We start from the raw sequence: 13,972 nt of genomic DNA on the forward strand, positions 1-13,972 counted from the left end.
AGTATTTCGTAGCTTTTGTAAAGCGCTTTGCTTCGGAAAGAGGAAGGAAAATTCGCGTCTACCAACGTTGGCTAATTAAGGTCGTGTCGTGTGTGATCTGGAAAAACATTGGCTGCAGGACGGATTAGATTGAGATTCCCGTGTTGGGCAAAATTTTTTTTTTTCGGAAAAGCAGCTAGACGAAAGCATGTCCCGAGATCACAATCCCAAGTATCTCACGTGCTTATTTCATAGTACTACTTTCATAGCCGGCAAGCCCTGCAACTGAAGGTACGATGTGTTTTCAAGTCTGTGGACCATCTGGCTGGCTGTAAAAATAAAAGCAATTCATGTTTTTGGAGGCAGATTGACTGCATTGCCTGGGTCTGAAATGTTTGATTAATTTCACAAACAACTGATACTTAGATCAAAATTCAGTTAAAATTTTAAAAGATATATTACAAAACTATAAATTTAAACCAAATTTATCATGAAAACATGTGTTTAAGGTATTGTATCGATTAAATATTAAATAGCTGAAATTAGAAAAATAGCATAGAGTCCATATAGGAATTTAATATTAGAAAAATAGTATAGAGTCCATATAGGAATTTAGAATTAGCTAAAATTCGGAATAAAAATAATAAAATTAAAAGTAGAGTTTGGAGTCCATATAGAAATATAATTTACAAATAACTAAAATTCAAAATTTTAAAAATAGGAAGAAGAATCTAAAGTCCATACAGATATACAATTTAGAAGTAACTGAAATTCAAAATATAAAAATAAAGAATATTGAAAGATGATTTTAGAGTCCACATATAAATACAATAAAGAAATTTTCAAAATTTAGAATTGAAAATAAATAATATTGGAAGAAGAGCCTAGAGTCTATATAGAAATACAATTTACAAATAACGAAAATTCGGAATTAAAAAATGAATATTAGAAGACGACTCTAGAGTCCATATAAGAATATAATTTAGAAATAACTAAAATTTGATATTAAAAAAATTAATAACTATCACATATATACAATACAATATGAATATTACAAACTGGTAATTTGGTAAAGTTAGTACAAAATTTAAAATTAGAGTAAAGTGCATTGGCGGTACTTAAACTTGTAGGGTTGTGTCATATAGGTCCTTAAACTCTCAAAATGCATATCCAGATTCCAGAACTTGTCAAAGTATATCATCTAGGTCCCAAATCGACACATCCCCTATAGGATCTACGTGGCACTAATGTGGCATGCCACATGGACGTGACGTGTCATTTTTTTTTTCATTTTTTCCTTCTTTTTTTCTTTTTCTTTTTTGTTTTCTTCTCATTCTTCTTTTTTTCCTTTCTTCTGCTTGGGTCAGAGAGAAAGGAGAAGAAAGGGAAAAAAGAGAAGAAAAAAAAATAAAAAGGAACAATTTTAAATGGGTCCTATTTGTCAATTAAAATGATGCCACATCAACGCCACGTAGGATCCTGAAGAGGTTGTGACGATTTGGGACCTAGATGACACACTATGACAAATTTTGGGATTTGGATATGCATTTTGAGATTTTAAAGACCTAGATGACACACCCCTACAAGTTTAAGAACCGCTGGTACACTATACTCTTAAAATTATATTATCATTTTAATATATTTTAACAATAAATTAGAAAAATATATATACTATTATATGAGAGAAAAATATAATGATGCTAGCCACACAATCTGTGCGGGCCACCATGCTAGTTTATTAAAATTTTAAAAAGATATATAAAAAAACTATAAATTCAAACCTAATTTATCATGAAACTATGTGTTTAAGGTATTGTATCGATTAAACATCAAGTTTCATCACAAACTATATCTTTTGTAACTAAAATCCAATAGTTCTATGGATCTGAATTCTAGAATATATAGGTTTATGACAACTTTTTCATTAAATTTATAGTTTTGTGATACTCCGTCTGAAATTTGTAGTTTTAGTGATAACTTTACTAGTAAATTTATAATTGTGATCTACCGTCTTAAATCTTCCATTTTGTAATAATTTAGTTCAAATATATATGTTGTTTTGTGAAATTTATTTGAAATATTTCTTTGAAACGAGAGTCTAAATTCTGACTTGGTCTCTGAAAGAAGTCCTTGATTAGTTTATGGGCTACTATAGTCTCTACACACTAGTGATAAACATAGAACTCTAGTATATATGCAAATGTCATTAACTGTCCACTTGTTGACACTGACCAATTTTGATGAGACAAAGTATAATAAGATGAAAAAACAACACTAGTATGCAGCTAACAGGGAGGTCCACTTGAACAAGCAGAGTCCATGTAAGGTGAGAGACTTTACTTTAATCCAACATTCCATCAGCTACGCATTGCCGACAACGCACCAAACAAAAACAGATCTCGTTTCTACGGCTCGTCCGGTGACGTTAACATCCCCAGATTCCCTAGGCTATACACCACGCTGATACGCCATGAAATGCACGCAACACCGCAGCGTGCGAGCTGGAAAGCAGCAGTGTTTCGAGCGTCCCACGCGTGGAGCAATGGAGGTCGGCTCATGCTTCCAAAAAATTGGTACTCTAGCTAGTTAATTACTGCCTACTGGTGAATGGTGATTCCGGCCAAACGTGTTCAGCTATCGTGGAATTTTGCTGAGGATTCAGCTACCGGAGTGTAAAATTTTGCTGGGTCTTTCGCCGCCTCGTAGTCGTATCGCTATCGTGGAATTAATGGCGACGGCACGTAGCTTCAGGTCGTCTCTGTTTCACAGCAGCGACAGGATGACGAAGCGCAGCGGCGCGAGCGATCGGCCGACTGGTCAGTCAGCGGGGATGGACGGCGCGTCGCGCGTCACCGATCGATCTCCATCTCTTTCACCCGCGATCTTGCAAACGCTCTCGGTGCCGTGGCCTCGATGGGAGAGGATCTTTCCGGCGTCGCAATTAGATCTCCCTTTTTGTTTTTCGCACTGGAGTTGCATGGCTATATGCAAGATCGAAATCTAGGCCGGTACTGAAGTTTGAAAGTTGCGAAAGCAGAGAAACGTCTTGGCACGATCACACGGCATCTGGATAGGCTACAGCGAACGATGATCGGTATATATCCAGGCACCCCGTTCTTGATCTTGTCCATTGCATGAAAGTCTCGCACTCTCGCAATTATATATTCTGAGTTTTCAGTGACTGCAGCTTGAGAACGTTTTCAATGTCTGCCGCTTCGTTGAAGCATTTTGGTGCACTTCGTAATTCTCTGAATCTTGACTTGCGCAATTCTCCATATCATATATAGCGGGTATAACGGAATAAAATCTCCATAGCCACTAGCTATGTGTTTTTTTTACTGCACTTCGTGCGCGTACATAGAGGCCGAGTTTAGATCTAAATTTTTTCTTTAAACTTCCAACTTTTCCATCACATCAAAACTTTTTTACACATAAACTTTTAACTTCTCCATCACATCGTTCCAATTTCAACCAAACTTCCAATTTTAACGTGAACTAAACACACCTAGAATTAGATTCCAGACACTCGGACAAATATCAATAACAGAAGCCATGCATGCCTGTGATCTTTTTGCCGGCCGGTGGCTTTGCAAAGCCAAACACTGTTACTTGGATGGGTGTACGCGCGAATAATCCTATGGTCCACCTTTTCCTTGATACTAGTTGATACCCCGCGCTTTGCTGCGGGATATGTGGATGAATGTATGTTATACATTATAAAAATGATAGGTGTATATGTTTAAATAATGTGAAGATGGTAATTTTATATTGCTTGCATGCTAAGTTCTAAAAATAAAACTAAATTACAAATGATATATCATGTTTGTATGAGATCTAAAATACTGTAGATAATAATTGCTAGTGGATGATGATGTAGCATACTTTATGTTGAGCTTTACGAATTAGTGGGTACTAACTATATATATATGTTTTCCTGATGTAACAAAAGGGAATTGATAGATCTTAGTCACGTAAAATTTATATATTGCTATGTCTAGAGTTATAATATGTGCAATATGTTGTTTTAGTTCATTTTAACTGCAATTTCATTGTTTTTCTTATTATATATGGTTTACCTTTTTTTATAAGTCTGAATATTTTTGCATCTAATTTTATAAAATAATTATGGATGGTAAATTTACTTTATGTGTAGCTTAGAGTAATCCGTTGTCATCCTTTTACCTAGCTAAGAATGCGGCAACTTTATTTTGGATAAGGAATAGTGAGAGATATGAAAACCATTAAATTAATTGCTATCAGGAAAAAATGACTGTTTTCTTATAAAAAAATAATTACCTTAAATATAGTATGTAGATACTTTCTAGTTAATTCATTCATTTCTATCCTCGAATAATTATAAGAAATCTAAATCTGTTCGGTGATCCAGGACTTAAGAGAACACAACCATAGTGAAATTTAAAAGAAAACTAGCCCCTATGGGTTTCGCAACGTCCCACCCAAAGGACTACTAGTGTTCCGCCTAAAACATAGAGGTTCTCCTAGATATCGAGGTCTTAAAATTTGTAAGTTTCTGTTTATTTTAACCATATATAAGCTTATTACATATAATTTTACAATTTTTTTTGTATGTTATCATAATTTATTGTTGAATCATTGGAAAGCGATAAGTGATATAATAGTTATGAGAAACATTGTCTATCATCCAAGGGATAATAAAAGTGACCATAATTTTTAAAACTTAAGTAGAATTGTGGAGCAGCCTAATCTCATCTCCATTTTTAAAATCTTAAGTAGAATTGTAGAGCGGGAACTAGCTCAACTTTCTGTTTTTAAGGTGAAGCTCAGACCGTTTGGTAGGGCTATAGGTATACCTCTCCATTAACTTATTATAAAGTTAAAAACATATTTAAAATAGTATTACAAAATATTCATGCATAGATTTTTTTTTAAAAAAAAAACTACGCCGTTTTGTAGTTCAGAAAGTGGATGTGATAGAGTTCGGTGGTACGTACGTACTCTTCGTGACAGTAAATATAATGATATATCATATTCCGGAAGAGTGTGACCAATCACCAATGGCAACTTATGGATCATATCATCTAGCTACAACTCGTTTATATATATACAAATCATCCTACAGCGATTTCTCTTTTGGACGCAGACGCCGACGCAACGGCGCATGCAAGCCAGTTGCCGAGTTGTCGTCCACCAGTTTCTGGTCGACTGTTGTAACCCGATCTTGGTCGCGCGCAGCTGCTAGCTGGTGCACGCGAGACGGACGCGCGCGCGCGCGCGCCCACGTCGTCTTCACGGGGGCCGCCGGTCACGCGACCCCGTCGCGATTGCGATGGAGGCCGGCGACCCATCACCCGTGCCTAGCTAGCTAATTAGCTCCCGTTCATTTCGTAGGGCCGCTGCACAGGTGATCCGTCGTACTGTCGTGGCGGAGCGCGACGTGACGGTGCTCTTATGATTACTGCCTTGGCCAGCCGGGGTCCCAAATACTATAGTTCCTCCGTTTCATATTATGGCCCCGTTTGGAAGCAGATCCTCTGACTTAACTGTGACTCAACTGCACAGCAGTTAAGTCAGAGGATCCCTTTCTGCTCTGTTTAGTTCCCCAAAAATTTTTCCCAAAAATATCACATCGAATTTTTTGGATGTATGTATAGAGCATTAAATATAGATTAAAAGAGAAACTAGTTACACAGTTAAGGGGGAAATCGCGAGACGAATCTTCTGAGCCTAATTAGTCCATGATTAGCCATAAGTGCTACAGTAACCCATATGTGCTAATGACGGATTAATTAGGCTCAAAAGATTCGTCTCGCGGTTTCCATGCGAGTTATGAAATTAGTTTTTTCATTTGTGTCCGAAAACCCCTTCCGACATTCGGTCAAACATCCAATGTGACACCCAAAAATTTTCATTTCGCAAACTAAACATGCCCTATATCATGTCCTCCGTTTATATTACAAGATGCTTTAATTTTATTAGTTAAATTTGAATAGATTGGGTCGAATTTATGAAAATATATTATTCCAATTTTTTTATGAAAATATATAGCAACTTCTACAACACTAAATTAGTCACATTAAATCTAACATTAAATATAGTTTAATAGTATATTGGTATGGTTTGAAATTTTTTCATATAAACTTAGTTAAACTTAGATAAATTTAATTTAGGAAAAAAAAGTTAAAGCATCTTATAATATGAAAAGAAGAAGTATGTTAGTAGTACATAATACATGGTACTCCTAGACGCGTAACCTACTAGTACGATTAAAAGCCATGACAACAAGGATGAAGGTAAGAAGTAGCTCGATTGAGATCCTCTACTTAAGTCAAGTGACTTAACAGTCACTAACATGTGGGTCCATAGCAAAGAAGGCCCACATGTCAGTAACTCAGAGGATCTCAATCCGTAGCATGAGTAGGAGCAAAATATCTACTACCACGTAGAAAGATTAAAAAAGTAAAAATTGTAAGGTAGTCATTTGCCCCCAGATAGTATAAAATTAACTGAGGTTTAAGATCTCTGCTTAGGAGGGGTTTGGATGGGATAAAATTTTTAGCCCCTGTCACATCGAATGTTTAGACAATAATTAGAAGTATTGAACGTAGACTATTGATAAAACACATTCCATAACCCTGGACTAATTTGTGAGATAAACCTATTGAGCCTAATTAATTCATAATTAACCCATGTGATGCTACAATAAACATGTGCTAATTATGGATTAATTAGGCTTAAAAAATATGTCACGCGAATTAGCTCTTATTTATGTAATTTGTTTTATAAATAGTCTATGTTTAATACTCTAAATTAGTATCTAAATATCCGATGTGGCTGGGACTAAAGTTAACACCCCTAACTATACTCTAGATATGTCTCTGTATGACAGCTGCTAAGCTAGAATATTTTGAGGTTTCCTATAAGGTAGTACGTATTTATGTTATGAAAAAATTAATTTGTGAAAGATCAAAACCCCAAAGTATGCAGGAGACTTGTTCTGAATATTATTCTGCCCTCTATTATTGTGTCGGTCGGGCACAATTCGAGTATATTTGGCAACTTGCACATCTACAGTTCTACACTGATCATTCTCCCGAGACTGTTGCAAAAGATACTGTTCCATGAGCTCCCCACTGCAGCACAACGGCAAAACCCCTATAATATTGCCGCTACATTTATCATTGTATCCCAAACTTCTTAAAATACCGAACCCAACCATTGCTTAAAAGCTCGTACCGTACTTTTATGTTTACGAGCTAAAGTTCTAGCGCATGAAAGTCGAAGTATATACTTTAGTCGATACAAAGTCTTCTTTTTTTGAAGATCTACTGTGATAATGAAAAAGATTTCTACATATCCGACCAAACATTCCCTATGTCATACGTCAAGAATGATTGAACCACTTAGACATCACCACTTGCACCTTATTTTTCTTTCTTTTTTTTTTAGAAACAGACTACCGTCACTCTAAACTCTAAAGTACTATGGTTGATTTTCCTAAAACCTTGAATATAGAAATGGCCCGGATATTGTACCCTCTAAATATGAAATTAAAACAGGTCCAAATAATCTAGTAAGATGTATGCCCAATAAACCATGATGAGCAGTGAGAGAGTCGACGGCATTGTCAAACCAGGGCCGGCGTTATAGTGGTCGACCACTTCTTTAAGATATCAACGTTAGTCGTCATTGAAATCGAAGTGACGAAGCTCGGCGACCGTCCAACCTGTCCGTACGGTGGTTTTGCCGCTAATGACGAGGATGGTGATATATATACATCAAATTAGCTAAGTACATTTTGATTAGTGGGACGGTTTGAAAAAGAAAAAGAACATACGCTAGCAGTTGGTCCGGAGATCGTCAGTAGGAAACAGAAATGACGAAGGGAGTGCTTCGGCCAACAACAGTTTTTGCCATATAAACAAATAGTGACATTATCATTCATTCATATCGTAGAAGTGCTTACGGAAAATAACTAATTAGGGTTCATCAGAACCGGTTTCTATATTTCTAGGGAATAAACACTAACTATATTTTGAGGACAACTTTTTGTATGTACACGTTTTTATTTTTCTTTTCCGGACGAATGCACTGAACCTACCGGAGTGCCGGTGAGCCCAGTATAGGCCAGGGCACGTTTGTTCGGGCGATCCCCAAAACCGGCGCGACCAAGGAAAGCAGAGCGCACTCACGGCCGGGCAGGAGACATATTGGTCCTTGCGGCGCGACAAGTTGAACGGGCGCCGGCCGATCAGTGCGCACCGTCACCATGCATGCATTGATGCATGTACACCAGCGAGGCAATGAGATGGGTCCAGAAAAGTCAAGTGGAGATCGCAGCGATGGGTGGATATAGGAGTTCTTCCGGCCCCTACATGATGGAGAAAGCAGAGATGAGGAAGAAGGGACATGATCAGAGATGAACAGGAACGACAGGACAATCAACCAATCGTTGGGACTGGGGTCTCGGGGTCCAGTCCAGCAACAGCAAAAAAGAGTAATTGGTTCCATTGATGCAAGTAATTAAGCATCATGTAATGCTTGTGTACTGACTGAAATGAGATCTGTTTAAGCCTCAAGAGTTTTCAACTGAATTTTACTGGAAGATATCAATTAGTTTAAGAAAAAAATACACTGGATAACCAAAAAATAATTTGGTATCAAATAATCAACAAGAAAGCGTGTGCCTGTTTGGTGTTAAATCTCATGCAACCTCATGGTATCAGTTGGTACATCTATAGATATTAGCAGTTCGTAGGGCTCCGTTTTTCTCTGTTTTTTCAATATTTTTTTTGCTCTTCTCTTTAGGCGACACATGTTTTTCTAGTATACAGGACTCCTCGAGTGGGAATCGGCAAAAATGTCCTCCAGTTTATTTGTAATTCACGTATCGCAAACATGCTGTTGTGTTTCTTACGGAAAACCCTTCGTGTTTCAGACAAGTACAACGCTAAGATGAGAAAATTTCGCTTTTAGGGGTAGCGCTGTAAACATAAAAAATACGAATTTTTTTTTTTCGAAAAACAGCCACATAGATATGCTTATCCAAACCCTATCCGGTCGCCTCCCACCTCGCCCACACTTCGCCGGGGCTCCACATCTCCTCTCCTCCCACAGTCGGCGGTCCTGCCTCTCCCCATCCGGCGGCCTCGAGCTTGAGCTCCTCTTCCTCTTCTCTCCTCCGATGGCTGGCGGCCTCACCTCTCCCCCCATCCGGCGGTCCTCTCCTCGGTGGAGCCTCGAATCGGACAACGTCGACCAGATCGACACGACAAGGAGGTTGAGGCAGATGTGGATCGAGGCGGCCTTCGTCGGGCCACCACTGCGGACGGGTCGAGGTGGCCGTCGTCGAGCTGCTACTGCACAGGTTGACAACGACGATGAGCGACGGCTTGTAAATACATAGTACAATATGTACATGAGCAATCCAGGAGGCGACTCCACCAGGTCTGAACCACCTTCCTAGCTCACCACCTTGCCACCATCGGCAACGTCACCCACCCACTTCCGATGCCTGCCCTCTCCTCTCCTCTCACATTCTTTTTCTTTCTCTCTCTGCCTAATACAGATATTTTTCTTCTATGAATTCAATTCATATTTTCTCGATCCATAAACACTGACGGCAAGAGCGAGCCATCACAGACGACACTCTTGCTCCATGTGGGCATCGGTTGGTGCCTAGAGAGCTGATTTGATAGGATGAGGTTGGTCGGTTTGTTTTGAACGTGGACTAATCAACGTGAAGCAGGGAAGCCTTTAGAGGAGGTTGGCTTGTTCGGTTTAGTAGGTGGTTATAGAGGTGGTATTGGCCGGACACAATGTACGGTTTTTTCCTAACAAACTAAGCACTGTATGTTTTTTTTGCATAATGTATGGTTTGATATTTTTTTTCTTAAAATGTTATATCTTCTTTAATATAATAAATTGCCACACCCTTTTTAAAAAACCTGATATGTGTCCATAGGACCTAGCCATGTGAAGTCTACATTTGACAAATCAAATTGATCAGGTCTGGGCCAGGTGTACTATGCCCAAAATTCTGTCATCATCAAATCCAAAAAGCAAGGAACAGTCTCTTATCGATCTGTAGTTCTCTACTTAATAGAGTTGATCACTTAGGTTAGGTATATAGAATAGTAACCACCACTACCATTATAGTATTACACTATAGTACTACTACATCACAAAGGCATTAGACATTAATTAGGAGTAAGAGCAAATCTTGTGGAGAACCTTTTTGTGACTGTGTCGGGTAACCGGCATGAACTCAACCTGCGGCGTGCACAGGACACAGTGTGATCAGATCAGATAATCAGATTAGCAGCTTAGCTTAGCTTAGCTTGCTTACGTCCACACTACTTTACTCTCCGTTGGACCAAATCACTAAACTTTGTCGTAAACTCGTACTACCTCCGTGCCATAATAAGTGTAGCCATAAGTTTCCGCGTCCAACTTTGATCGTCCGTCTTATTTGAAACTTTTTTATAATTAGTATTTTTGTTGTTATGAGATGATAAAACATGAATAGTACTTTACTCGTGACTTATGTTTTTAATTTTTTTAAAAAAATTTTCAAATAAGACGAACGGTTAAAGTTAGATGCGGAAAACCATGGCTGCACTTATTTTGAGATGTAGGAAGTAAGGCATACCGCACACCACGTCCTGGGGGTCAGGCAGTCAGCCTAGTGAAAAAGATAACTGTGCAAGCTAGCTTCTCGCTCTCGCGCCTATAAATTGGGCGCTCGCCGCCGGCCTCAGAGTGCACACACAGACACACAGACGCACTCACACACTCAGCTTAAGCGAGCGAGCGAGTGAACGAGAGAGAGAGACAGAGATGGCGAGTGTTGCCTCCTTCCCGGTGATCAACATGGAGAACCTGGAGACCGAGGAGAGGGGCGCAGCAATGGAGGTCATCCGCGACGCCTGCGAGAACTGGGGCTTCTTCGAGGTGCATATGCATGCCAAGCACTAGCATGTACTAACCAGCAAAAAAATGTTAATATGATTCTAGCTAATTCCTAAGTGGCCGCACAACTTATTGATATGTTTCGATTTTTTTTTGTTCATCGAGCCACCTATACGTACATCGTTCTTTCTGGCCGAAAGGATGGAAACATATTCTTATTCTCCATCTTAGTCAGTCGACCCACCAATTCAATCTTATCATCTCAGTAGGCTCGCCGGCTAGAACGCCTACTAATTAGCTTTGATTTGTCATGCTTGTCAAAGTATTAACTTTGCATGTCGAAATTAACATGTGTGAATGCAGATGCTGAACCATGGCATCGCGCACGAGCTGATGGACGAGGTGGAGCGGGTGAGCAAGGCGCACTACGCCAACTGCCGGGAGGAGAAGTTCAAGGAGTTCGCGCGGCGGATGCTGGAGGCCGGCGAGAAGGGCGCCGACGTGAAGGGCATCGACTGGGAGAGCACCTTCTTCGTCCGCCACCGCCCCGTCTCCAACCTCGCCGACCTCCCCGACGTCGACGACCACTACAGGTATACTTACCCTGCATGCATGCGTCATCATCAATCATCATTAACAAACTCAATTTAGTCTTTGTTAATTTATCTGCATGCTTCTGAAAGAAAAGCTTAAGTTGCAAACTCGCCTAAATGATCGTCAGTATTTTAATCGGAAGTAGTACACTCACAAAGCAAAGGCTTACAAAGTATCCTAGCTACTGTAGAGTGTAGGCCTGACCAAAACCTCAACAAAGTTACACCTGACACGACGCGCTCTACTATAGAAATGCCCACTTCTGTAAACAGCTACTGCAACCAAAGGTGACAGGATTATCGACCAAAAGGAGATGCTTACTTTTTTACTGCGGCTTATCCACAGCGTCGATTACTCTTGAACGGACGTAGTGGCGCATCTCTGCACCCTTTCCTACTATGAGATAGTAACAAGTGTAGGAATACACCATTTTTTTTCTGTTTTCCCCCGGAGAGGAGTATACATCATACAACGTGCAGTAACTATCAATCAATCAGAACTCACACTAACTGGATTCGCTTTTGGCAAATGGCAAGTGACTTGTGAATATTCGCGAGGCCTAACAGAAGCCCATGTGTCGCGTTTGTGTAGGCAGGTGATGAAGCAATTTGCGTCGGAGATCGAGAAGCTCTCGGAGAGGGTGCTGGACCTGCTGTGCGAGAATCTGGGCCTGGAGAAGGGTTACCTGAAGAAGGCCTTCGCCGGGTCGAACGGCCCAACGTTCGGCACCAAGGTGAGCAGCTACCCGCCGTGCCCGCGCCCCGATCTCGTCGACGGCCTCCGCGCCCACACCGACGCCGGTGGCATCATCCTGCTGTTCCAGGACGACCAGGTGAGCGGCCTCCAGCTGCTCAAGGACGGGGAGTGGGTGGACGTGCCGCCCATGCGCCACGCCATCGTCGCCAACATCGGCGACCAGCTGGAGGTGATCACCAACGGCAGGTACAAGAGCGTCATGCACCGCGTCCTCACGCGCCCCGACGGCAACCGCATGTCCATCGCCTCCTTCTACAACCCCGGCGCCGACGCCGTCATCTTCCCGGCGCCCGCGCTCGCCGCCGCCGACGCGGCGGCGGCCGCCTACCCGAGGTTCGTGTTCGAGGACTACATGAACCTGTACGTGCGCCACAAGTTCGAGGCCAAGGAGCCACGCTTCGAGGCCATGAAGTCCGCCGCCGAGGTCGTCCACGCGGCGCCCATCGCCACCGCTTGATAAGGATCAGACTTCACTAGCTACGGCTGCGCGTGCCATGATCCAGATATATGGGATGTGTACGGTAGTGTACGTGGTGCTGTACATGCCGTCCCGTGTTTTTCTGCGTAATGTTTTTACGTACTAGACTACTACTAGTGTGTGTACGTAACCTGGGGATGTAAGTATCGCGTCAAGTACTCAAGTGTGTGTAACGGGCGCTCTAATCGTATTGTTCTGTGCTTCAATGGCTACCACGTTAGATGGGCCTTGTGCTAATGTTGTTTTATGCTACTTCCGCTGTCGCCTTAGATGGGCCTTGTTGTATAATGTCTCGTCGACACATCTGTGCTTTTCTGGGTGTGTTTAGTTGGGGAAAATGAAATTCTTGGCTGTCACATCGAACGTTTGATCGAATATCGGAAGGGGTTTTTGGACACGAATGAAAAAACTAATTTCAGAACTCACCTGGAAACCGCGAGACGAATTTTTTGAGACTAATTAAGCCGTCATTAGCACATGTAGGTTACAGTAGCACTTATGGCTAATCATGAACTAATTAGGCTTAAAAGATTCATCTCGCGATTTCCCCCATAACTGTGCAATTAATTTTTCTTTTTATCTATACTAGCATGGGGGCCCGCGCAGATTGTGCGGCTAGCATCATTATATTTTCTCTCATATAATAGCACATATGTTTTCTCATTATATTATTAAAATATATTACAATGACAACATAATTTTAAATTTTGCAATAACTTTTCAAAACTACTAATGTGTAATAACTACTCTAGTCTCCTCTTCTAATATTCCTTATTTTTTAATTCTGAATTTCAGCTATTTCTAGATTGTATTTTTATATGGACTCTGCTTTTTCTTGTTCTCTGATTAATGTGAGAATTTCTAGGCCATGAGAGCGAACATGGAGGCTCCTTTTTATTCTGAATTTTAGTTGGATTTAAATTCCAATATGAACTCTATACTCTACTTCTAATATTCCTTATTTTTTAATTCCAAATTTCTATTTTTTTTCTTAATTGTATTTCTATATGGACTCTATAGTCTACTTCTAATATTTCTTATTTTTAATTCTGAATTTCGGTTATTTTCTAATTGTATTTCTATATGGACTCCATACTCTACCTCTAATATTCCTTATTTTTAATTCCGAATTTCAATTATTTCCTAATTATATTTTTATATAGACTCTAGTCTCCTCTTCTAACATTCCTTATTTTTTAATTCCAAATTTCAACTATTTCTTAATTGTATTTCTATATGGACTCTAGTCTCCTCTTCTAATATTTCTTATTTTTT

General features: G+C 40.2%; 1 protein-coding gene and 1 long non-coding RNA gene across 4 annotated transcripts; one reads left to right on the top strand and one right to left on the bottom strand.

The window, feature by feature from the left end:
• Positions 1-8,547: 8,547 nt before the first annotated feature.
• Positions 8,548-12,949, top strand: LOC4330873 (1-aminocyclopropane-1-carboxylate oxidase 1). 3 transcript variants are annotated; one of them, XM_015770441.3, is made up of 3 exons: positions 8,548-9,325; positions 11,233-11,462; positions 12,055-12,949. In XM_015770441.3, exons 1-3 carry the CDS (start codon positions 8,996-8,998, stop codon positions 12,674-12,676), a joined length of 1,182 nt encoding a protein of 393 aa, XP_015625927.2. In that variant the 5' UTR covers positions 8,548-8,995; the 3' UTR covers positions 12,677-12,949. The 3 variants fall into 3 exon arrangements, with proteins under 3 accessions (XP_015625927.2, XP_015625929.1, XP_015625928.1); XM_015770443.3 differs by having other exon boundaries at positions 9,256-9,405; XM_015770442.3 differs by having other exon boundaries at positions 9,312-10,911.
• Positions 9,072-9,539, bottom strand: LOC136355358 (uncharacterized). The gene is made up of 2 exons (XR_010739573.1): positions 9,403-9,539; positions 9,072-9,317 (listed from the first exon to the last, which is right to left on the bottom strand). It is a non-coding gene; the product is annotated as an uncharacterized lncRNA (long non-coding RNA).
• Positions 12,950-13,972: the final 1,023 nt, after the last annotated feature.

The sequence above is a fragment of the Oryza sativa genome, chromosome 2 (genome assembly GCF_034140825.1).
Source record: "Oryza sativa Japonica Group chromosome 2, ASM3414082v1".
NCBI lineage: Eukaryota > Viridiplantae > Streptophyta > Magnoliopsida > Poales > Poaceae > Oryza > Oryza sativa.

Excerpts from the sequence above, each read along its gene's own strand:
- LOC4330873 (XM_015770441.3), top strand. The coding sequence starts at position 8,996 with ATGCTTATCCAAACCCTATCCGGTCGCCTCCCACCTCGCCCACACTTC. Across the intron at positions 9,326-11,232 it reads GTCGAGCTGCTACTGCACAG|ATGCTGAACCATGGCATCGC; the intron begins GTTGACAACGAC and ends GTGTGAATGCAG. Across the intron at positions 11,463-12,054 it reads GACGTCGACGACCACTACAG|GCAGGTGATGAAGCAATTTG; the intron begins GTATACTTACCC and ends GCGTTTGTGTAG.